Below are 25792 nucleotides of genomic sequence, written 5' to 3' on the forward strand. Positions count from 1 at the left end.
GGAGCCTGTTTCAGATTCTGGGTCTCCCTCTCTCTCTGCCCCATCCCTGTTCACATTCTGTCTCTGTCTCAAAAATAAATAAACACTAAAAAAAAAAAAATTAAATAAATAAATAAATAAATAAATAAATAAATAAATAAATATCTGGCAGTTTAAAAATATAAGCAGCACAATATTTGTTAAATGAAGTATATGTGGAATCCCAAAATATAAGCTAGAGACACAGAGCAGTTGTGGCTGAAGTGAGACTAGAGGGGACAGCCTCACCTGCTTAGCGTCCCTGGAACGTGGCTACAGTGTCCTAGCACTGAAGAAGGCCATTTGAAAATTCGTGATTTTACAGTATTAACTTCTAGCTGCTAATGTTCACATTTCTGTTATCTACATGCATAAACTAAATTAGTCAAGAGTATTCTTTTTGTTTCTATTTCGTACTAAAGGCTTAATTCGTTCATTCTTCATTCACTGTAACACAAGCACTAACGCTCTGAATTTTTTTTTTTAATGTTTATTTTTGAAAGAGAAAGAGAGAGACAGAGCGTGAGCAGAGGAGGGGCAGAGAGAGAGAGAGAGAGAGACAGAATCTGAGGCAGGCTCCAGACTGAGCTGTCAGCACAAGGCCCAACGCGGGGCTCGAACCCACGAACCACGAGATCGTGACTTGAGCTGAAGTCGGATGCTGAACCCACTGAGCCACCCAAGGTGCCCCAGTAAGCTCTGGACTTATCTTGGATAGCACAGCTTTGCCTGCACTGCTCAGGTTTTCTACTCTGTGTTTGTTGTTTTCCCCCATTTTTCTCACTGTATTTTCTACTTTCCTCTTAACTGAGGTATTATTATTATTGATCCAGTAAGGGTTTATTCAATGTCACCATGTGGTAAACACTACGGACACCGCGATGAACAGCAGGGTAACTGTTCCCAGGAAGATTAAACTGTCTAAGTGATCTTGACTCTTGTAAACATTCACAACTAGGTCCTACTCTCATACCCTAATGACAACGTGTGACCGGGCTTACACCTTCAAGTTCGTGAAGATTTTCAGTGCCCAATATGTTTACTGATTCCATCCATTAGCTCTTTTTGTCCAAGAATATCTATTATTTATAAGCTAGACCGCCAGCATCTATTCTCTTTTTCTGAATTCCGGGTATATTTCTCTATTCTACCCAATATATTGCTAATTTAACTAGTTTGTAAAGTGTATTTAATCAGTGTGTTTCGGCTTGATTTGTTTGTTCTTTTGCATGCGATCTCCTTTCATCCAAATCTATTTTTTAAATCTGTTTTAAAAAAGTAAAATCTACTTGAATCCCATTAAGGAGAAAAAGAAAATTTCAACTTCTAAAATTCTCTTGTTTCAGAGCAGTAATTTTTCTCTAAGCTCATACAACTTTGGTCCATTTCTAATGTTGAATAACTTTTTTTCAGAGATGCCATGACATACTTTATTTTTTCTACTTTGCTTATCCTTAGCAGAGGTCCCTTTGTGAGGATGGTAAGCAAGTTAGTCCTTAAGGATCGGCCTGTGTTTATTTTGGAAGAGACACTTCATCAGCTCGTTGCAGGACAAAGAGTACCATGGAGCAACTAGACCACGACCCCTTTGAAGGAACAAAAAAGCCAGAAGTTCTGTCCACTACTCAGTCGAACGCAGACATAAGAAAGCAGAACGTTCCATGAAAGTGAAAATGCACGCAACCAAAATACATATTCAAATGCCTGCTCTAGAAAATTCAGAGGACCTCTGGCCCAAAGAAAAGTGTCAGGGGCTGTTAAGAAGCAGAAGTGACCAGATCTTACAGAGACGCTGGTGAATGACTGTACAAAAGGGATTCGCTCAAGAGATCAAAGAAAGAGACTCAAGGATACAGGCTGAAGGGGGATGGTTTTCAACAGTTATAACTGATGGCAGAAATTTCTGTAAAATTAGGAAATGCTTTCAAGATCAGAATGCCATATGACAAATTCAATTGCTACACATTTGGAAATTTTATAGAAGTCAACTTAAAAGGACAGGTTATTTTTGTGACTTATAAGCACTACAAAAGGCCACTTTACATGAAGAAAACGTCTCAGCTCATAGAGGAATTTTCAACAAAAACGTGTGTCAATAGCTTTTCATGAGAACTACTAAATGCAACCATAGGCTGTCCTTCCACCAACGTGACAGTAGATAAAACAGGCTACTGAATCAAAGTTTTACTCTTACCCTGAAAAATCAGCAGAATATTGTCCATAATCAAAGATATAGACTCTAGTAATTTGGCACACTGTGAGGTATCCCAAAGCAAACACAAAACAATATCTGGAAAACAGAAACAAACTAGATTAGTGAAAATAAAAGATTCATTTTATTAGAGAATACATTTGAAAATACTTTATTAACCATATGATATGGTTCAAAAATTAAATATTTCTAGATCTACTCCACAAATAGCTTTCTTCAATAAATTGTAAAAACTCTTTACCAGTACCTAGTTCACTTGACTTTTGTACCACCTTCAATGGTAAATCCATTTAATCAATGCTTTCATTATTTGTTTCCTTCTGAAAGACCTCCATAACCCAAATGACAGATTTGAAAGTCATGTTCACAAGTATAAAACTGTGAGTATTGGTAATTTTTCTATTTATTCCTCCTTTTTAGAAAACACAATTTGGCACAAAAATATGTGGCTAGATCATACATTAAATAAATTCTTGTTCTCAACAGTTTAAAATCATACATCTTTAGTGTGGATCAGGCAGCATTTACTCACATATTACAAGCATGAACATTTAGTGATTTTCACATCTCAAGGTGCTTAGGACAGTTACAATATTTAAACACACGGTATGGAAAATAATTTACATATCAATAGAAGAGAGCAGAAACAGATTCTAGAACACTTAACATTGCATAGATAAAGGCTGCAATGCAAATTAGCAGGGCCGGATTATCATCTAAATAGTTAACAAGATAATTCCAGATGAACTAAAGAATTACTGTACGACATTAAGGGCCTGAGTGGCTCAGTTGGTTAAGCGTCCAACTTCAGCTCTGGTCATGATTTCGTGGTCCGTGGGCTTGAGCCCCAAACTGGGCTCTGTGCTGACAGCTCAGGGCCTGGAGCCTGTTTCAGAGTCTGTGTCTCCCCTACCCCACTTGAACTCACTCTCTCTCTCAAAAATAAATAAACATTTAAAAAATTAAAAAAAAAAAAAGAATTACTGCACAACATTAAAACCAAAACACACAGGAAACGTGGATAAATATTCAAATGTTCTCAAATTGGAGACATACTTTCTAAAACACTGATAATATAGAAGGAACCGATAGAGTAAAAAACAATATATTTGGTTAACTTAAAATCTTAAGTTTCTTGTGTAGGCAATTTAGGTAGTTTTATGAAAGAGATCTTTTAAACTTTAGACAAATAGGTAATTTGATCTATTTGAATTATTCCTGAGGTGGGGGGGGGGGGGAGGAGGATAGCTTGCTAATTGAAATGTTTTACAAAGCTAATATACTCCCAATAGCTGTAACTGACAAAATAGCACACACACATACTCATGCACACAGAGTCCACAAATCACAATTTCTAAAAACCATGTGATTGACTGACATCTGGCTACAATGTCTCTCATTTCATATGGTCTTCTACAACCTGACCTTTTGCCCCTCCCCCAGTTACGAACAAGAGTCTACTTCTCTACCCACTTTGAGCCCGGGTGGCCTTCCACTCCTCTGACCAGTAGATCACGGCAGTAACACTGTGCTAGTTCCGAGGACAGCCCGCAATTGGCCTGGCACTTTCTACTTCTTGCCTCTTGGAAGCTGGTGGTCAGGAAGGAAGGGTGACTATGGGGAGATCACCACATGCAGAAGTTCTGGAGGATGAGACACCACGTAGGAGAGAGAGGGAGACAGACACCACGTTGTGAGATGTGTGGGTGACGACGCGGACGTCCTATCAAAAAGAGACGATCTATCCCGTTGAACCTTTCCAGAATTCCTGACCCACAATATCATTAGCAAAATAATATGCCTACTTGTTTGAGGCCACTGCAGTTCGGTAGAGTGGTATAATCAGAGGAGAAATCGGTGAGTGAAAATGGGGTGCTACCATAATAAAAACCTGGAGCACACAGTACGGGCTTTGGGAGGGGGTGGCAGGGGGAAGCAGTAAAGGCCTGAAGGGAATTGCTAGGGAACATGTAGAGCAGTCAGGAAATTGTAATCGGGAGCCACAGAAACACTGCTGCTCGCTCTGATGCGGAAAATAGAAAACGTACCTTCCAGAAGCGCTAACGGGTTCCTTTTAGGCACGTACGACAAAGTATGGATACGGAGCAATGAGCTAAAAAAGAGAAGTGTTCAGGTGTTCAGCGGAACTTAGAGAGAGAGAGAAAAAAAGAAAGAGCTCAGGACAATCTTTCCGGTCACAAAATATTCTTCAAGCGATCACAGTGAAGATGAGTCGAGAGGTACTGTTCCACATGGCACCTCAGGGAGACATAAGGGCACACCTTTAGAGAACCTCTCAGAACAAAAACAACAGTTGCCACGAATCTCAAGGTTATGCCTCTTAGACACTCTGCTAGACAAGAACCTGGAGGGTGCTGTCCCACAGCACTTTCAGACCAAAGAAAAGGGAGACTGTCTGAAAGAGGTCTGTGGGTGTGGCTTCGGTCATAGGCAGGAGATTTCTAGTTGGACACACAGGAAGCCCGCATCAGTTTTCAAGAGAGTTACACAAGACTGGACTCCAAGGGAGAAACAGTTCAAAACGAAGAGATTTCCACGTCCCCAGTTATCTACTGGTAGGTAGTGGGCTGAGAAAGTTATTCAACGGCAAAATCTGGCTACCTCTGGTATAAAAAGGAAGGACAGCTCAGAGTGTGGATAAAGAGCCACTGAGACCAACTCACAGGGACTAGATGGGGGCACCACTCAAGGCACGGGTAACAGGTGTCCATCTGGATCCCACAGTTACTATGGACCAGAGATTGCTAAGCGACTTGCATTCTTCTCCTTTTTTTTTAACAGAAGGATCTACTACAAGTATCCTATCACTGTTCACCACTATATACTGGGTACTGGGAGGAGGGGTGCAAAAACCGGCCTCATTAGCGCCCTGGTCCTCACATGGCCAAGAGCTGTCCTTGAGGAACCACACTGAAGAAGCCTCATCCATAGCAGACCTGACTTAGACGATGAGATGGAGGGGTCACGCCAGATGCCGTAAGGAGGTGACACTCTGGGGGTCTTGAGAGGAAGTGAGAATACTGTTTATGCAGGATGCACTGTAAACTGCACAGGCCAGAGTACAGGTCGCTGCCCCCAGTAAAAACCCTACTGCACATGCAGCTCTGAACATGAGCTGGAATAGAATTCTCTTCCCCTAGAATCCGGGGCTGGACTTAATAACTTGGTTTACCAAATAGAACATAACGGAAATGACTTCCTGAAACTTCAAGGCCCGGTCAGAAGAAGTCTTGCAGCGTTCTCCATCTCAAATGCTTGTCCTTAGCACTCTGAGCCCCACCACCCGTGTGAGCAGATGGCACCCGCGTGGAGAAGTAACAATCCCCGCTGATCTCCCGGCCCACAGCCAACATCAACCGCCAGCCGCGGAAGGAAACCACCTTGGATGTCGAGTAGTTAAGCTTTCAAATGACTGCGGTTCCAGCCAACAGTTAATAGCAACCACGTAAGAACTCAAGCAAAAACTGTCCCGCCGAATCTAGCCAACACATAGAACCATGAATAATAATAATAGGGGCATCTGGGTGGCTCAGTCGGTTAAGCGTCTGGCTCTTGCTTTTGGTGCAGGTCATGACCTCACGGTTGTGAGATCAAGCCCCACACTGAGCTCTGTGCTGACAGTGTGGAGCTGCTTGGGATTCTCTCTCTCCCTCTCTCTCTGCCCCTCCCTGACTTGTGCATGCATGCTCTCTCTCGCCACTCTCTCAAAAATAAATAAACATTAAAAAAAAAAAAAATCTTAAAAAAAAAATCTACCAAAACACTAAGTATTCTGTAGGCCGGAGACACTATGGATTCCTGGGAGAAAGGATATGGAAGTTTTTGAAGTAGGAAAGAAACAGTGTATGTGTTACTATAGATTAACTTAATTTTGGACTTATTTTGAAAATTCCATTAACATAAAGCCCATTCTTCTGAAATTAATCTCTAAATTTAACATCACAATCCCAATCAAAATCCTAACAATACTTTGGGTGGGACCTGACCAGCTGACTTTCAAGGACTTCTGGAACACTGAGTAAACACGCGGTGAGGAGGACGCGCCGGATCCCAGCAGACAAAAGAGCACGTCACAGTGATTTATGAAGTAGTATTGTTTCATAAATAGATCAAAAGATTAACCAAACAGAGAAGTTCGAAAAAAGACTCATCCAACTAGAAGTTTCTGTTTATGACTACAAAGCTGGCATCAGAAATGAGTGGGAGAAGGAGGAATGAGGTAAAAGAGGTTAGAAAGTTAGCTCTCCTTTCGGAAATAAAAAGAAAACCGTTTCCTGGTTCACACTACACGCACGCGTACAAAAATCCAGATTATGAACAGATCTCACTTAAGAAATCAGATTTCACTTAAGAAATGAAGTGAAAATGGATGAGAATGTGAGTGAGTAAATTACAGAGTTAAAAAAAATTATAAAGCCAGTCCATTTAGAAAAATAAGTGAGGGGTGCCTGGCTGGCTCACTTGTTGGAGTGTGCGACTCTTGATCTCAGGGTTGTGGGTTCAAGCCCCATGTTGGATAGAGAGATTACTAAAAAAAAAAAAAATGCACTTAAAAAAAAAAAGAAATGTGATTCAAGATAAAGAATGATCAGGAATTCATAGGAATAATCCAGAAATGCATATTAGAATACTACTTGCCCAACATCCCTGCCAAAAGTTTAAAAATAGGCAATACCCAGTTTGGGTAGGGAAAACAGGCACTCTTAGATGCCGTTGGTGGGGCAAAATTTTAAACAGCCCTTTTATTGGCAAGTGATTTTGCAGTACACCTCAGAATCTGTACATGCTCCCTGAACTACCAATTTCACTTTCTGGAGTCTGTCCTAAAAAATAAAAATACTTATATATATTCACAAGGATATACACATAGATATTCACTAAAGTACTACAAGTAATATGAAATTTATACTTCATATAAATATATAAAAATAGAAAACCAACTAAATGTCTCCAATTCAATATTAGTTAAAATAAATGGAAATAATAAATAGAAAACCACACTATGGAATTCGGTAATAGTGATTAGAGAGACACCTATATGTACACATAATGAAAGTCACTTAAGCAGAAAAAGTGAACTAAAGAATAATCCCACTTGAGGTACCAGAACCCCCATGCAGATGTCCATATATACACACACTTGTGTGTATATAAACATATACTGATAATATCATGGAAAAAGTTCTAGAACAAAACTGGAGTAGACATTCTAGGCTGATTTACTCCATGTGTATTTCCATCTCCATCGTCCCCTGCTTTCCTCTACTACAGAGGCCCAAAGGCTAAATATCCAATCCCCAGCCTCTCTTGCAGCTAGAGTGGCAGGACACACAGATCTTGTCTGTGAGACACGTGCAGAAGTCGGATGAGGCTCCTGGAAAAGTCCGGGATCTGTGCTGCCCAATATGGCAGCCACTGTCCTAGATTGGGCTCATGCCAGCTCCGAAAGGCCGTTAGTTTAAGAATTTTTGTAAACTGGTTGCTAAACACAGCCATCATTAAAAATGAAGTGATAGAACATAAAACTAAATAAACAGTATTACAAAGGCATTAAATATTCAAAACTCGTCACTTCTCAGTTCCCTTTTATCATTTGCTATTTTCTGTGCTCTTGAGGCTATTTACATCTCCTGCATCTGCACGACAAAAATACTATCTAATGGTGAGCCATGGAGCATTTCTTCCCAGTCCCACATTCAAGGACTCCAAGTTAGTCACTTTAAAGCTACCATGGTGAAGCATTTACACTACAAAAACTGGCAAATGATATAAATCTTCCTGATCATTGAAACCAAGGATCAACAAGCTAAAGGCTGTAGACCAAACTTGGCTCACTGCCTGCTTTGTAAATAAAATTTTGTATTTGGCCACACCCATGCCCATTTGTTTACATGTGTCTAGGGCTGCTTTCACCCTATAACAGTACAGCTTAACAGCTGTAACAGCAACTGTAATGGTCCTTAAAGCCTAACAAATTTATGGGCAGGTTTACTGACCCAAATTAGAATTAAAATGCTGAACAAAATGATGAAGGAAATGCCCATTAATCTCTTAGAAGGGTGCCATGACTAGAGCCATTGTATTGTAACTAACAAAGAAAGAGGAAATACTCTTGCATTATGCAAAACCTATTATTCAATGTAGCAAAAGAAGTTGCTCACATACGGACAGATGAGTGAAATTCCAACATTCATCTTCACGGTCTCATTTTCATCTTATTTGTTAATATAAACAGAAATAGCAAGCAACATTCCTGGTAGAACGAAATTCGTTTGTCCGCGCCATAAGCAACTTCTTTACTGAACTGGTCGGTAACCAAACATTTATTTGTAGTCTGATTACGTCATATCATGATTGAACTGCAACCAGAGGTGGTGAGGTATAACTTTGGCAAAAATCAACGAAAGAATTCTATGACAATCAACTGGCTCTATGAAATTTACAATAAAGAGTATTGCATATTTTATTATTTGTAAGTTATGTACTATATATCCATTATATTAGCAGCATTTATAGTTAACCTGTGCATGTGTAGTTATGCATCTGGCTTCCCTAGAAAGCCAGTTAGTTGCTAGCATTTCCTAGTGTACCACTGACCAGCCACATGTGGTTACGGAGCACTTGAAACGTGGCTGGTCTAAATTGAGATGTTCTGTAGCTGTAAAATACACTTTGCTTTTTGAGGCCTTAAAAAAGAACTTCAGACACACTGTTAATAATTTTTACACTGACTATATTTTGGATATACTGGGTAAAATAAAATATATCATTAAAATTAATACATTTCTTTTTTACTTTTTCAACTGTGTATATTGGAAAATTTAGAATTACATCTGTGGCTCACAATGTGTTTCTTTTTATAAATTTTTTTTAGTGTTTATTTATTTATTTTTTGGGGGGGAGACAGAAGCAGCACAAGTGGGAGACAGGCAGAGAGAGAGGGAGACACAGAATCCAAAGCAGGCTCCAGGCTCCAAGCACAGAGCCCGACGCAGGGCTCGAACTCATGAACTGCGAGATCATGACCTGAGCCAAAGTCGGCGCCACCCAACTGAGCCACCCAGGCACCCCACAATGTATTTCTAATGTACAGTCCTAGATAGCTTTCCTGAAAGCAGAAAAGGGGACAGACACAGCTGATGTGGCTTTTCACACTTTTGAATTCTTTCTGCCTAGAAAATGGATGTGATGGCTGTCGTAGCAACCCTCCTGCATCCTGTGAGGTGGCAAACAGGCTAAGACAGCATGAAAGAACAAGAGAAGAAACCTGCTTCCTCAATGACACGTTGACCTGCTGCATTGATTCTGAATAGCCTAATATCCAGAAAGAATCCTAGGTGGTGAATTCTTTTTCCCTATTATCTGCAACTGAAATGCATTCCTAACTGATGGAAAAGCACGGCCAACTTTTGTTGTTTTCTTTTGAGTCAGATCACACAGGGCAAGGTGCTGGGGCAAGCCTTTGACTTTGCACACTCACACAGCAGCAGAGGAAAAGCAGACAGGCCAATACGTGTGTGTGCAGTGTTATCCTAAGTGCTATGCTCAAGGTAAGAATTTCGTTGAATGTCTTCAAACAGAAACATATACAAGCAAATACACTCCGGACACAACTGATCTAGATGTAAATGATGGCTCTGTCACTTTTTATTACATCCTGTGTGATGGTAAGAGAGTTACCTTACTTCTGACCCCTCCTTCTCTCCCTTATAAAAGGCAGACACAGGGATCCTGAGGACTCTAACTCAATCAACTGCAATCTTGTCTTCCCTGCTGGTTTATGGGTAGGCATACGGCTTAGGTCTGGTCAGTGAAACCTGACACAGTGCTTTTAGAAAGGCTTCTCTCTGTCTATGGCCATACCACCCTGAACCGCGCCCGATCTCGTCTGATCTCGGAAGCTAAGCAGGGTCGGGCCTGGTTAGTACTTGGATGGGAGAAAGAAAGGCTTCTCTCCTTCTTTAAGTATGACACTTGCCACTGTCATATCTGTAAGTGCAGCAGCCACCTTTCACCTGTAAAAGCAGCTAGCCGAAGGACAAATCAATACGCCAGGAAGGCAGAATAAAAAAGTTAAGTAGAACAAAAAGTAGAACTTTTTGATGCCCTCATTGAGACTGAGTTGCTGAACTAATCAAAAAGAGCTGCCTTGCCTCACGACTTCTTGCTCCGGGAGGTAAATCTTTCTATACTGTTTATACCATTGTGTACCAGGAGTTGGGATTTCTGCTCTTTGCAGCCCAAAGCATCCTGATACGATTATTACTCGTATCAAATCAACCGCATTGGGAGAGTTATAGAACAGAACATTTTCTTCTTTTTAGAAATATACATGTTGAATCACTGCCTCATTTCAAAAAGAGAAATCACATCTAAAATAGCTATTCATTTAGGTATCAGATAGAGCGTGGAGACTGTTCAGGAAAAACCCAGAACTCAGGGACTATGGGATTAATGAACCAGAAGTGCTGAGGGGAAATGAAAAAGAATTCTTCCGAAAGGAGGAAAAGAGGTAACATCATCACCAAAAGGTTCAAAATTCCTATCGGGAATAAAGACAAAAAAATCTAACAAATGAGTAATTGTTTTCATGTGTTGAAATCAAATTAAACCATTCACTTTCCCAGATGTGTGAGCTCAGATGACCTGAAGCTTAGCTTCAGGGAAAAGCTCACGTATCTGAACACTAACTGACTGTCTTCTTATTCTGCCTCCTCCTCTGCTTATACTCAGTCTTTTTTTTTTTTCAACGTTTTTTATTTATTTTTGGGACAGAGAGAGACAGAGCATGAACGGGGGAGGGGCAGAGAGAGAGGGAGACACAGAATCGGAAACGGGCTCCAGGCTCCGAGCCGTCAGCCCAGAGCCCGACGCGGGGCTTGAACTCACGGACCGCGAGATCGTGACCTGGCTGAAGTCGGACGCTTAACCGACTGCGCCACCCAGGCGCCCCTATACTCAGTCTTGAAGTCAGGCACTTACACTGGGTTGTGAAACCTCGAAATGTGCTCCTCTCTTTCAAACACACTGTTGGCTAATCTGTAGCCTTTGCATTTCTATGCAATTTTTGAGACAGCTTTAAAAACACAGGGGACGCTAGAAAACAAAAACCATACGACCAAACAGGGTCTTGGAAAGTATACGCAGAGGGGGAGGGCAAAATAAGAAGAAAGTCCGTATTCTGATGTGTGAGTCTTGGGTAAGGTTAGTCACATGGGCCAATGAGCAGAATAGTCTGGAAATAAAGCCACAACATACAGGGTGAGTCGCAATCCAACACAGAGAAGATGGTATCTGCAGTTAACAATGCTGGGACAAGTGGATCTACATACAGAAAAAAGTTAATTTCAACCTTTAACTCGTAACACACGCAAAACTGAACTCAGAATGGATCAGTGATCTAAGCCTAAACAATACAACTATAAAACTTCTACAAGAAAAGGTTCATATATTAGGGCAGATGAAGATTTCTTAGAAAAGACACAAAAAGCTCTAAGCTATGAAACAAAAATTTGATAAACAGACTTCAAAATTTCAAAGTTCTATGGGGCACCTGGGTGGCTCAGTTGGTTAAGCGGCCAACTTCGGCTCAGGTCATGATCTCATGGTTCGTGGGTTCAAGTCCCGCGTCAGGCTCTGTGCTGACAGCTTGGAGCCTGGAGCCTGGATTCTGTGCCCCTCCCCCACTCACACTCTGTCTCTCTGTCTCTCAAAAATAAATAAACTAGAGGGGCGCCTGGGTGGCTCAGTGGGTTGAGCATCCGACCTTGGCTCAGGTCATGATCTCACCGTCCGTGGGTTCAAGCCCCACGTCAGGCTCTGTGCTGATAGCTCAGAGCCTGAAGCCTGCTTCAGATTCTGTGTCTCCCTCTCTCTGACCCTCCCCTGTTCATGCTCTGTCTCTCTCTGTCTCAAAAATAAATAAACATTAAAAAAAAAATTTTTTTTTAAATAAATAAACTAGAAAAAGAAATTCAAAGTTCCGTTCTTTAAAAATCACCACCGGGGTACACTTATCATGATGAGCACTGACTAATGCATGGAGGTGTTGAATCACTACATTGCACACCTGAAACATATTAATATAACACTGTTAACTACACTGGAATTAAAATTAAAAGCGTAATTAAAACAAATCACCACTAAGAAAATGAAAAGGCAAGTCACATATTAGGAGAAAATACTCCTAATTCATAAAACTGACAAAAGGCTTCATCCTTTGAATTATAAAATGATAATAAAGTTCAAGTCAAGAGATTTGAACAGACACATCCCAAAATAAGGTGTACAACTGGTCAATAAACACAAGAAAGATGCTTGACATCATCAATCAAGAGAAATCTAAATTAAAATCATAGTGAGATACCACTACACGTCCACTAGAACAACTAAAATTGAAAAGAATGATAAAACCAAATGCTGGTGAGACTGTAAAAGCAACAGGTTCATATATCACCACTTTGGAAAAGGTTGGCCATTTATTATATAATTAAATATATTTTACCCTGTGCCCCAGAAATCCCTCTTCTGCTGCACAACATGCAGGAGAAATGAAAACATATGTTCATAAAAAGACTTGTGCGAAAATGTTTTAGAAGTTGTATTCATAATAGCCCCAATTTTGAAACATCTCCAATGTCCATTAATAAGTAGGACAAAGGATACATAAATCGTACTACACATATTCTATACAATGGAAAGCCACTCAACAATAAAAGGAACAATCTGGTAGGTTGTGATCTGATTTTTTTCTTTAAAAAATTACAGTATCTAAGGACCACTTTTGCTTCCATCACGGAATCCTTAATAATTGAGCAGACGGACTCTTTCAATCTGGTGTTCCTTTTTACTTCTAAAAGATAAGGGGCGCCTGGGTGGCTCAGTCGGTTAAGCGGCCGACTTCGGCTCAGGTCATGATCTCGCGGTCCGTGAGTTTGAGCCCCGCATCGGGCTCTGGGCCGATGGCTCGGAGCCTGGAGCCTGCTTCCGATTCTGTGTCTCCCTCTCTCTCTGCCCCTCCCCTGTTCATGCTCTGTCTCTCTCTGTCTCAAAAATGAATAAACGTTAAAAAAAAAATTTTTTTTTAAAAGATAAATTATAATTGTTATACTTTGGGGCTCCTGGGTGGCTCGGTGTTTAAAGTGTCCGACTCGATTTCGGCTCAAGACATGATCTCGCAGTCATGAGATCGAGCTCCGCATCGGTCTCTGTGCTGAGCATGGAGCCTGGTTGGGATTCTCTCTCCCGCTCTGTCCCTCCCCCACTTGCACACTCTCTCTCAAAATAAACAAACCCTTAAAAATAATAATTGCTACGCTCTGGATCTTTTAAATGTAATTAAAAGTCATTAAAACACATATACCACGTAATACTTCAGATTGAGTCATATCATAAGATTGCATTTTGCTACAGGTTATATAAGAAAATTATATAGGAGTGTCTGGGTGGCACAGTCAGTTAAGCGTCCAACTTTGGCTCAGGTCATCATCTCGCGGTCCGTGAGTTCAAGCCCCACATCAGGCTCTGTGCTGACAGCTCGGAGCCTGGAGCCTGCTTCCGATTCTGTGTCTCCCTCTCTCTCCGCCCTTCCCCCACTCACACGCATGTTCTCTCTCTGTCTCTCACTCTCCAAAATAAACATTTCAAAACAATTTTTTAAAAAAGAAAATTATATATATTTATATATTATCTGTGTGTGCACATATAGAGAAATAGACTGATAGATATGGATCATAAATATATATACATATATAAAATATAAACACATACATACAATTGTATCTATATATACAAATACAGGCACATGTACATACACATATACACACTGATATATTCTAAGACAATTATGCCCATGATCATAGTACGTATTTTAATATATAAATATATTTTAAGTTCACTTTAAGTAAAAACCTAATTAAGATATTCACAGAGTCAGACTTTCTATTAAAAAATAAAGTACAGGGGCACCTGGGTGGCTTAGTCGGTTAACCGTCTGACTCTTGATTTTGGCTCAGGTCATAATCTCACAGTTTGCGGGTTTGAGCCCCATGTCAGTGTCTGTGCTGACAGCATGAGCCTAGTGGGGATTCTCCTATTCTCTCCCTCTCTCTCTCTCTCCACCCACCCTCCCCTGCCCTTTGCCCCACACACATGCTTCTCTCTCAAAAATAAATACAAATAAACACTTATAAATAAACAAATAAAGTTACAAAATGAATTTCTTGTTGGTAAATTTCTGTGTAAACAGAAATATTTCCTATGTAAATGTCTTAGAGTGTGCTTTGTCTCCAGTTTCTAATTCTCATTAAAATTAAGTAACACATTTTTTTTTTAAAAAGGAACAATCTGTTGATAAACACAATTGACACAGGAATTTTAAAACATTAAACTGAGTTTAAAAAAAGGAGGGGGCAGACACAAAAGATTACTTACTATATAGTTCCATGTATACAAAATTCTACAACAGGCAAAACTCATCTCTAGTGACAGAAAACAGATCACTGGCTGCAGGAACAGAGACGGACTGATCACACAGGGAGAGGAAGAAACTTTGGGGATGAGTAAAATGTTCTCTAACTTGATTTGGACAGCAGTTACAGTTTATTTGTTTGTCTAAACCCACTGAACTGGTGGTTTTGTTTTAGGTAAATTATACCTAAAGTTGATTGAAAAGTATTTTGGAAATAAACACATTTTATACAATCTCCTTTGCATATTCCTTCTCAGCCTGGGGACCCAGGGCTTGGTTTTCTTCTCCGGTTACTGATTTCCAAGAGGATGTCACGCTGCCCCTGATTTTATATACCCATTATGTACTGACAGCTCCCAGATTCTCAATTTCCAGCCTGGCTATGCGTCCTCCTCTCCAAAGTCAAACAACCAACAAGCTACCTAACATCTCTAGGTGTTGCCTGGAAAGCATCTGGAACTTAACACGTTCCAAGTAGAAATCCTGATCCCACCAAAACCACCTTTTCTCGAGTTTTCTTGATCACTGTAAATGGCACCATCTTTCAGCTTTGCCAAAAAACCGGAAGTCATTTTTGATATATGTTTATGACTCACACCCCATATCCCAAATCTCCAAATCGATCTTCATATCGTACATCAGATGACTCATATCCATGCCCAAATCTATCTACAAAATAGACACTGGATTGGGGTGCCTGGTGGCTCAGTTGGTTAAGCGTCTGACTCGACTTCGGTCAGGTCATGATTTCACAGTTTATGAATTCAAGCCCCACATCAGGCTCTGCACTATCAGTGCAGAAATCCCTGCTTGGGATTTTCTCTTTCTCCCTCTCTCTCTGCCTCTCCCCTGTTCATGCTCGCTCTCTCTCTCTCTCTCTCTCTCTCTCTCTCTCAAAACAAAATAAATAAATAAATAAGTACACATACACACACACACACACACACACACACACACCCCTGAGTAATGCCCACTGGGAAAAGGTCTCAAGTGGGACCAGCTCCCAGTGGGCATTACTCAAGACTCCCCAACAGCTACCCACCACACCTAGAACAAAGTCCACGTTTCTTCAAGAACATCCACTGATGGAGGAGTTAATTAAAAACAGAACAAAACAAAAACCTCTTTGGTTCTACGGGATGAATGGCATGAATGATACACATTTACTAGACCTCTATTTTGATTACAACCATGGAATAAGAATTATTTTAATTTTTTTTAATGTTTATTATTTTTGAGAGAGAGAGAGAGAGAGAGAGAGAGAGAGAGAGACAGAGCAAGCAGAGAAGGGGCAGGGAGAGAGGAAGACACAGAATCGGAAGCAGGCTCCAGACTCTGAGCTGTCAGCACAGAGCCCGACGTGGGGCTCGAACTCACGGACTGTGAGATCATGACCTGAGCTGAAGTCGGATGCTTAACTGACTGAGCCACCTGGGCGCCCCTGGAATAAGAATTATTAAAGACTCACAGCATCAGGACATGACTGAGCTTCAAGAAACCTGGCAACATCCAAAGCTCTTATCACATGTACACGGGCAGATCACAGAAATTCCAGCAATTCAGGGCAAGGACAAGTTAGTCACCATCAGTGTTGCCTTAAGTTGGTCATGATTTTCCACTGGTGCTACTTTCACATTAATTACTTTGGTGAGATAGGGCTCTATTTCACTTTAAGGATAATTTTGTTCTTATATAATAGTGTGTTGCTAAACCATCCGTCTGGATGGTTCTCACCCTCCGTTTCTCTCCCTCCGTTTCCTTGGCACTGCTGGGAGGGACACAAAGCTGAATGCAGTAAGCTCAGGTTAAAACTGCCAGTGGGTCACAAAAGCCTTTAAGTCAGGAAGCAAGTTTTATTCAAACTGGTACCTGCAAACCCGACCTCTACTCTCCTCGTTGGCAAATTATACTGAAGCCCATAGGATATCGCTGTAATTTTGCAGAGAGACTCTACTCAAACACCTATAAGTAAATAATTCTCCAAACCTACATTTCAAATCTCTTTCTCTCAAAATCTATCCGAAAGTTTCTATCCACAATTGCATACTTCCATTTCTAGAATATACCATTTCACATTAATCAAAACTACAATTTGCCCAGTCTGCCTAGTCTCTTGTTTTTAAATCTAGTTCAGTAGGAATAAACATAAGCCAAGAACTAAAAATTAAATATTGGCAGGGGGCACTAGATTTAACTCTAAAGAGGGCACTAAAAGAAATATAGTCTGAAAAGTACTCAATAAATAATCTACAGGAGCTTAAAAACTGACTTTGATAACAGGTAACTGGAAGAATGGTGCAGTACTTACAAAATTAACTAACCAGAGACACAATTTCCCAAAATGCTCAATATGTATATATGTAAAGTTTTTCACGAAAACCACAACAGTCCTGTAAATACATTATAAATTATTAGGCATAATAATCTATTCACCTAGGAATGAATGAAATGAACAAAACAAACCGCATGTTCTATTTCTGAGTATATTTCAAACGAGATCTGAAGTCTAATAAAGTCAGCAGAGACTTGGAAAGATCACTGCTTAAAAATTCTTCGTATTTCTTACTTTAAACATTTATGATTAAGCAAGTTTTTCCGTTTTCATTTAGTGGTTTTTAAGTGGAAGGCAGCCTGAAGAATCATTTTTCTATGCGACAGCATCTGAAAGCGGCCCCGGGAATGGCATGCTGATAATTCCCAGGTCAACATCCCACAGGGAGCTCGCCTCGACTTTCGTCCCCATTTATATGAAAGTCATACACGTGCAGAGTCTCAATGGCAAACGGTGTGACATGGCTCATGAGGACAGAGCCGCGTGCAGTCCCAGAGTGACCCCTGCCCGGGCAGGACAGCTGGGCCCCGAGAGCACCATGCTCTCTGCAGGTGCTTCAGGCATCTCCAATTCTCCACCTCTGACTTCATAGCTCTGACATTTTACTCCCGTTTCAGTGGATTTTCAGGTAAATGTGGGTGTTAAATCTGCTACAAACAACTGGCAGTCTCGAAATGGAGGCTTAAAACCGTCGTCAAAACGTCAGGCTTCTAAAATCTATTTGAGGGGCGCCTAGGTGGCTCAGTCGGTTGAGCGTCTGACTTCGGCTCAGGTCACGATCTCACGGTCCGTGAGTTCGAGCCCCGTGTCGGGCTCTGGGCTTATGGCTCAGAGCCTGGAGCCTGCTTCCGATTCTGTGTCTCGCTCTCTCTCTGCCCCTCCCCTGCTCATGCTCTGTCTCTCTCTGTCTCAAAAATTAAAACAAAATAAATTAATTAAAAATAACTAAATACATAAAATAAAATCTATTTGAGAATTTCCTGAGTTTTATTCTAAGAATCCAGTTATAAATGTAGTGGACTCTTAACAAATGTGATACTGTTCTCATTCTTTTTACTGTGTGTGCAGTAACACGTGCTAAGATACAGTGTTTCTGCGGAAGTATTACAATTAACAGTTTAATCTATCCTCAGATAACCAATACGTGATCAATCAACTATCTAGCCACATGGTCTCTCCAAACCAAGTTTAAAAGCTCCTTCCCCTAATGGGGCGCCCGGGTGGCTCAGTCGGTTAAGCATCTGACTCTTGATTTCAGCTCAGGTCATGATCTCGCAGTTCATGAGACTGAGCCCTGTGTGGGGCTGCACTGACACTGAAGAGCCTCCCGGGGATTCTCTCTCTCTCCTTGCTCTCTGCCCCTCCCCCGCTCTCTCTCTCTCTCAAGATAAGTAAATATTTAAAAAAAAAAAAAAAAGACAAAAGCTCCTTCCACTATTACATTTATAAGCACACCCTCTTAAAGACACACAATAGCCATTCTTCACATTTTAAGATCACGTGTCTTATGTTTTCCTAGAGTTGGTTGTTAAAGATCTCATTTTGATTCAATACACTTGCCTTTTACAGAGCAACAGAAAGAACAGAAAGATACAACTTCTCCTGTTCAAGAACCTGCTGTCAAGTCAGGGATGTTGTCACAATGTCTGACAGCCAATCGCTGAGCAACAGTGTCGGGTTTTGCAGGATTAGCTCTAACTGCCAGTCCTCCTATCCCAAGAGATACATGGATCTCCTCTCAGAATGGCTTTCCCACCCTTTGTAAAAACGGGTTTCTCAGATGTCCACATCCTCCACCACACCGAGCTCCTCGAGGACCTCAGCCATCCAACTCCCTCAGTGCGTAGCACCGAGCTTGACCAAGAGAAGGCGTCCTGTACGGTCCTGTTGTGTGGGACGTGTGCACGCGAGTGAACGGTACCAAGAGGATGAATACGGGGTACAACCGAATTGGTGTGAAAAGACCACCACAGGCCAGAAAGGACTAACAGCTCCCAGGATGACAATGCGGACACAGGCCCCAAACACAGAACAAGAGTGACACAGGATGGTGCTTCCCAGCTGAGCTGATGTGTACAGCCAAGAGTCAGTACGTCATGCTGTGGCCGGAATGGCACCCACCTAGCAACAACTGGGGAAGACAACAGGAAATACGCTGACTTGGTAAAACAGGGTTCAAAGTATTCTGAAGGGCATGAATTTCTTGAATGAGTATTTTGGTCATTTTTCTGCGGGGATTCAAAGGTTTTTGCGCCACGAAGTAATAGGATGAAATAGTTATTCAGATCATAATTAAGACTAATTGATGTACATGATGGATTATAAGAGAAGGGTCTGGAAGTCACACGAATAGTTAAATAGTACGAGGAAATAAGCCCCGGCTCAGGTAGAGAATGTGAAAGAAAGTGCTAAGGATTTCCAAGGAAAAGTAAAAAACAAAACAAAACTCCAACTTTTTATAACATATGATCCATAGAAACTGAGAAGGAAAGGTCAAGTTTTTAAATTAGGGTGTCTCAAGAAAACACAGAAGCTGATTCCGGAGTAAAGAGTGATACCAGTTGGAACACTGGCTTGACCTCTTACTGGCTGTGACTTGGGACAAGTTCAAAGGAAGCCTCAGTCTTCTTTTATGAACAATGTCCCCCCTGGATGATTACATTTAATTCTAAGGCTCAAGAGCCTTTCCTCCGATCGGCAGGCCCATCTGACTGCCAGCCGGACACTGCCATCTCAACTGGCCTCTGCTTCTCCTCCATCTCATAAATACCACCACCCCGCCAGCGGCTCAAGCCACAAGCCAAGTCCTCCCTTTTCTTCATGCCCCACAGCCAATCCTCAATCCGGTCCTTAGTCTTGCCTCTAAAGTCCACCCCTATGTGTCCGCCTCTCTCTCCACAGTCCCCTCCTGGGCCAAAGCTACCAACATGTGTTGTCTGGTGGGGTCTCCCGGTCCCTCTGACCTCTGCTCCTGCTACACATACCCTCCCAACAACCCCAGCTACACGGCTTCGGAACCACAGTCTGATGAAGTATGTCCCCTGATGGGCTCCCACGGCACCTACAACTACAGTCCGCCCAGCCTGTCCCTCTGACTTCATCTCACACCACTGGCGATCTTGCTCACAGGCACCAGCCAGACGGAGCCTCTTTTGGGTGTCTGGCCACACTGGATGCTCCTGAGAGCCGGGCACGGGCCGCTCCCTCCTGCCCACGGGCTCTCCCCCTGGTTCACGTGCATCATCAGCTCTCAGCTCTCTCCAGTGGCACCCATGTTATTTCACTCCTATCTCTCTCTGAAATAATTTCACTTCCGTATTTGTTTACCGGCCTATTGTCTGCCTCCCCCCTGCCCCTCTTTACCATGAACTCCAGGATGGCAGGCACGTCACGGATCTTTGTTTAGAGCAGACTACGGCACTAGCAGGTACGTGGATGTGGAGTGTATTTGTTGACTGTAGCCCCATACTACTGATTTTTAAATTGGGTTGTCTTAGTATTGAGCTGTAAGAGTTCTTTATATACTCTGGATGCAAGTCCTGAATCACATATATGCTTTGCAAATATCTCCCAGTGACTTGCCTGTTTATTGTTTTGGAAGTGTCTTTTGAAGAGAAAAAGGTTTTCATTCTGATGAAGGACAATTAGTGAATTTTCTGGGTGGGCCATTCTTTGGGTGTCATAGGTAAGAAGTCTTTGCCTAACCCAGAGTCATAAAAAGCTCCCATATTTTCTTCTGAAGTTTTATAGTTTCCAGTATCACAGTGAGGTCTAGGATACATTCTGAGCGACGTTTTATGTATGGTGTGAGGGAAAGGTCTATGCCTACCTCTTCACATTTCAATTGTCCCAAAACCATGCGCTGCAAAGACCATCCTCTCCCAACTGAATGGCCATGGCGCTTTTGCTGAAAACCAACTGACCATAAATATGTAAAGGGTTTGTTTCTAGACTCTCAATTTTGACTTATATGACCACCCTTACGCCATTTTCACAGCATCTTTATGACTGTACCATAGCGTCCATCCAACTTTTGTTGTGCCTTTTCAAAAAATTTTTTTGTTATTCAAGGTCCTTTGTATTTGCATATAAATTTTATAATCAGCTTGTCAATTTCTTTTTTAATTTTTTAAATATTTATTTTAGAGAGAGACAGAGCATGAGTGGGGAAAGGGGCAGAGAGAGAGGGAGACACAGAATCCGAAGCAGGTTCCAGGCTCTGAGCTGTCGGCACAGAGCCGGACATGGAACTCGAACTCGGGAACAGCAAGATCATGACCTGAGCCGAAGTCCGATGCCTAACAGACTTGTCAAATTCTATTTTAAAAGCTTTCTGAAATTTTTGTGAGAGATTGCATTAAATCTGTATATCAGTTTGGGGAAAACCACCATCTTAACAGTGGAAGTTTTCCATCCCATGAAGATGAAATACCTCTCCGTCTATGGATGTGTGTATGATGTATTTATGTATGTACATATTATGTATGTATGATGCACTTATGCGTGCGTGTGTGATGTACTTATGCATGTATGGTGTACTTATGCATGTATGTACGATGCATTTATGCATGTATGTACTATGTATTTATGCATGTATTATGTATTTATGTATATATGTATTATGCATTTATGCATGCATGATGTGTTTATGCCTGTACGTATGATGTATTTATGTATTATGTATGCATTTATGCATGTACATATGGTGTATTTATGATGTATTTACGTACGTATGGTGCATTTATGTATTTATGCATGTACGTATGATGCATTTATGTATGTACATATTATGTATGTATGATGCACTTATGCGTGCGTGTGTGATGTACTTATGCATGTATGGTGTACTTATGCATGTATGTACGATGCATTTATGCATGTATGTACTATGTATTTATGCATGTATTATGTATTTATGTATATATGTATTATGCATTTATGCATGCATGATGTGTTTATGCCTGTACGTGTGATGTATTTATGTGTTATGTATGCATTTATGCATGTACATATGGTGTATTTATGATGTATTTACGTACGTATGATGCATTTATGTATTTATGCATGTACGTATGATGTATTTATGTACGTATGATGTATTTATGCATGTATGTATGATGTATTTATGCATGATGTATTTATGTATGTATTATACATTTATGCATGCACATATGATGTATTTGTGCATGTATGTATTATGTATTTATGCATTGTACATGATGTATTTATTTATGTATTATGCATTTATGCATGATGTATTTATGCATGCGTGCATGATGTGTTTATGCATGTATGATGTGTTTATGCATGTATTATGCATTTGTGCATGCATGCATGATATATTTATGCATGTACATATTATGTATTTATGTATGCATTTATGCATGTATGTATGATGTATTTATGTACGTATGATGTATTTATGTATGTATTATGTATTTGTGTATGTATGTATGTATGTATGTATGTATTTGTTTCTTTGAGTATGCTCTACACCCAACATGGGGCTTGAACTCACAACCCCAAGATCAAGAGTCACACGCTCTCTGGATGGAGCTGGCCAGGTGCTCCCATTTAATCTCCTTTAATTTCTCTCAGAGACGTTCTGTGGTTTTCAAGTGTTACTGCAGTTCTTTTGTTAAATTTATTCCAAAATATTTTATTCTTTTTGATGTACCTCCCTTGTTGGACTATTTGGTATACATGGTGTTACCCCACAGGACTCAGAAGCTGTTTTTCTTCAGTATGTTTTACGTCGGTGCTACAGGCTGGCTAATATCTATCGATCCATCTCTAAGTTTACAGACCCTGTGGCCATCGCAAAGCACTGTGTAGCACATCTAGTAAGTTTCTTCATTTCAGTTATTAACTTTTCGACTCGGTTCAATCCGGTTCTTATTAATACTTTCTATCTTGTTAGTGATATTCCCTATTTGTTGACTCATGGTCATCATATCTTCTGTTACGTCTTTGAACGGATCCGTAACAGCTGCTTCGAAGTCTTTGGTAAATGCAACATCTGCATCTATTTAGAGACAGTTTCATTTGACTGCCTTTCCCTTGTCTGTCCTAAGTTTCTGTTTAAAACTGGCCATATAAGGGGCGCCTGGGTGGCGCAGTCGGTTAAGCATCCGACTTCAGCTCAGGTCACGATCTCGCGGTCCGTGAGTTCGAGCCCCGCGTCGGGCTCTGGGCTGACGGCTCAGAGCCTGAAGCCTGCTTCCAATTCTGTGTCTCCCTCTCTCTCTGCCCCTCCCCCATTCATGCTCTGTCTCTCTCTGTCTCAAAAATAAATAAACATTAAAAAAAAATTTTAAAAAACAAAAAACTGGCCATATTAAATAATATAGTAACCCAATTTTGATTGCCTTCTTTCCTTGAGCATTGCTGTCATGCTGTTTTTGGTTTTTTTGCCAGGACTTAATCTGCTGAATCTTTCTCACCATGGCACGTAGCAACTGATGTCTCTGCTCGGTTTTTCAAAGACTTGGGTTTTATTTTTCAGCCTCGCTCTAAGGGTCACCCCTCTGTCCGCATAGCTCAGTGGTCAGCCAGGGCTTAATAAGAGCTTATGTCCAAATACCTTCAGCCAGCAGGGCACTGCCCTCTGCCTATGTATCTACATGTGGGTTAGAGAGCTCATGCAGCTGTCCAGCACTTGTGAAGTCGGCCTCAGCTTTTACTCTCCCCCAGGCCCTCTCGGGCCTCCCCACAGCCAGCATCGCGTGGAAATCTTCTCAAGTCCCCTGATGGCTCTCTTATTTCCAGGATCTCTCTATTCAATGCATGCCCCACATCCGCAGGATAGCAGGGCTGGAGGAACAGCCACTGTGCGGGGTTTCTGCCCTCCACTCCAAATCCAGTCAGCTGCCTCTGGCCAGCCCTGCACCAGCAGAGTTACTTTGCCAAGGAGCGAGGAGTGGAGGGAACCTCAGACAAGGATAGCACAGATTCCCACTATGCTGACTCCAAGTTTAGCAGTTTCTTTCAGTGGATAAATGCTTCTCAAAATGTTGTTTGTTTTGTTAAATTTCCAGAGCCCTAAAACGGTTTTGGTAAGTCTGTCCCGTCTTCTAACCGTTTGGGGGAGGGAAAAATTGGCCAACCTCTCTGTTCCTCCATAGCTGGAAGCTCTGTCAGTCAGGACGGGGTTTGGGGAGGCTGGCACAGAAACGCCGTATGCGCGGGAGGTAAATCAAATCAAACTTCCAACACAGACCCAGACAAGAAGAAACCTTCCCATACCTGGCGAAGCCTTCACGGCAAGAGCAGATTGCCAGACCTCCCTGAGGACAGTGAACGGAGTTCTGTGCACGGGAGATCATCTCCAGATCTGCCACTCTAAGAGAAGAGTTGTGAAACACCAAAAACCCCACCTGCTTTAACCACAAAGGGCAGCCATGCCACGTTCACACAGGATTCAGAGGTAGTGGGCACTTCAGATGCTGCTGTCCTCCCGAGGGTAGAGTAAGCACCTCTTCAGGATCACCCCGCTAAGGGACACCAGGTTCTGGTGTCTGGTGACCAGAAGACACTCTTGAGTCCTCCCTAGAGACGTGCAGGCACTCTTATGTTCCTTGAGAAAACTTCACCATCCCTTGGGAAGTCCGGCCTTGCTGGGTGATCTCCCTGCTTTCCTGACCAGGTGTTCTCTCGGCCACAACAAAGAGATCTCACTGAGCTACAAACGTAATAAAAGTCATGAGGGATTTGGGGTGTTCTTTTACAGAGCCTTATTCATGGGAAACTGGAAAGGAGCTTAGCTGTATTCACTGGGCCAGATACAAAGAGTGACACTGATATATGAAGTCACCCAGTTCTTTCCTGTCCTCACACTGTTTACAGAAGACTGAAATGAACCAAACCACCCCACTGTCGGTTTGCAAAATCCAACTTTTGCTCCCACACCTGGCTCAGTAACATAATGAAAGTCACTTAATTGTTCTCCAAGTTGACTCAAATATACAAGTAAAATTGGGTTTTGGCTGCTGGCATTAAGCAAGATTCTCTCATCTTTCAAAATATAGACTTTTATAGTTTACGTCAAGATTTAAGGCCTTTGGGGGCTAGGTCGGTTGAGTGTCCGGATCTTGATTTCAGTTCAGGTCACGATCTCACGGTTCGTGGGATCGGGCGCCACATCAGGTTCAATGCTGACAGCACAGAGCCTGCTTGGGATTCTCTCTCCCCCTCTGTCTGCCTCCCTCCCCCACTCACACACTCTCTCTCAAGAATAAATAAATATTTTTTAAAAAGATTTGAAACCTTCGGATTCTAGTTCAAAATATTATCTGATTAGTAGTCCCAACTCAGCCTGTCCCAGTAAGTCAATAATTATGCATAAACTTAAAGCTTTCAATAACATCAAGAACTACATCTGGCAAACAATGGAATGACAGAATCTTGGGAGCAACTGAGAAAGACAATTATCTACAAAAAACGCATCCAGATTTCAGTCTGTTCTCGTTGCTACTACAACCAGGACTCTGAAAAAAAGAATGCTTGGAAAAGGCTTCACATCACCCCTCCCAGTCCCCAATTCAAAGATCTTGGGCCTCTACCAAGCAGAAGATTAGGAATCTGTCACTCTCTGTCCATCAGGGGCTGCATTTTAACACCGGGTCCCGACCCTCCCCTTCCCACCAACACAAAAGACCACGCATCTTTTTTCTATTATACTTTAGGGTGAAAAAATTTATAGGAGAAAAGCAGGAAAAGGAAAACAAGTGATTCAATTAAT

At 41.5% G+C, this 25792-nt stretch overlaps 1 protein-coding gene across 4 annotated transcripts in view; it reads right to left on the reverse strand.

The window, feature by feature from the left end:
• The window catches only part of MBOAT2 (membrane bound O-acyltransferase domain containing 2), a 126210-nt gene that overhangs the window by 35453 nt on the left and 64965 nt on the right, over positions 1-25792 (reverse strand). For 3 of the 4 annotated variants that reach the window (XM_058682487.1, XM_058682486.1, XM_058682484.1), the window contains exon 4: positions 2213-2308. The exons of the other annotated variant lie outside the window; for it this stretch is intronic. In XM_058682487.1, the coding sequence (XP_058538470.1) occupies positions 2213-2308 (96 nt within the window). The remainder of the gene's footprint in view (positions 1-2212; positions 2309-25792) is intronic. 4 annotated transcript variants of the gene reach the window in all.

The sequence above is a fragment of the Neofelis nebulosa genome, chromosome 9 (assembly GCF_028018385.1).
Source record: "Neofelis nebulosa isolate mNeoNeb1 chromosome 9, mNeoNeb1.pri, whole genome shotgun sequence".
In the NCBI taxonomy this organism is placed as follows: domain Eukaryota; kingdom Metazoa; phylum Chordata; class Mammalia; order Carnivora; family Felidae; genus Neofelis; species Neofelis nebulosa.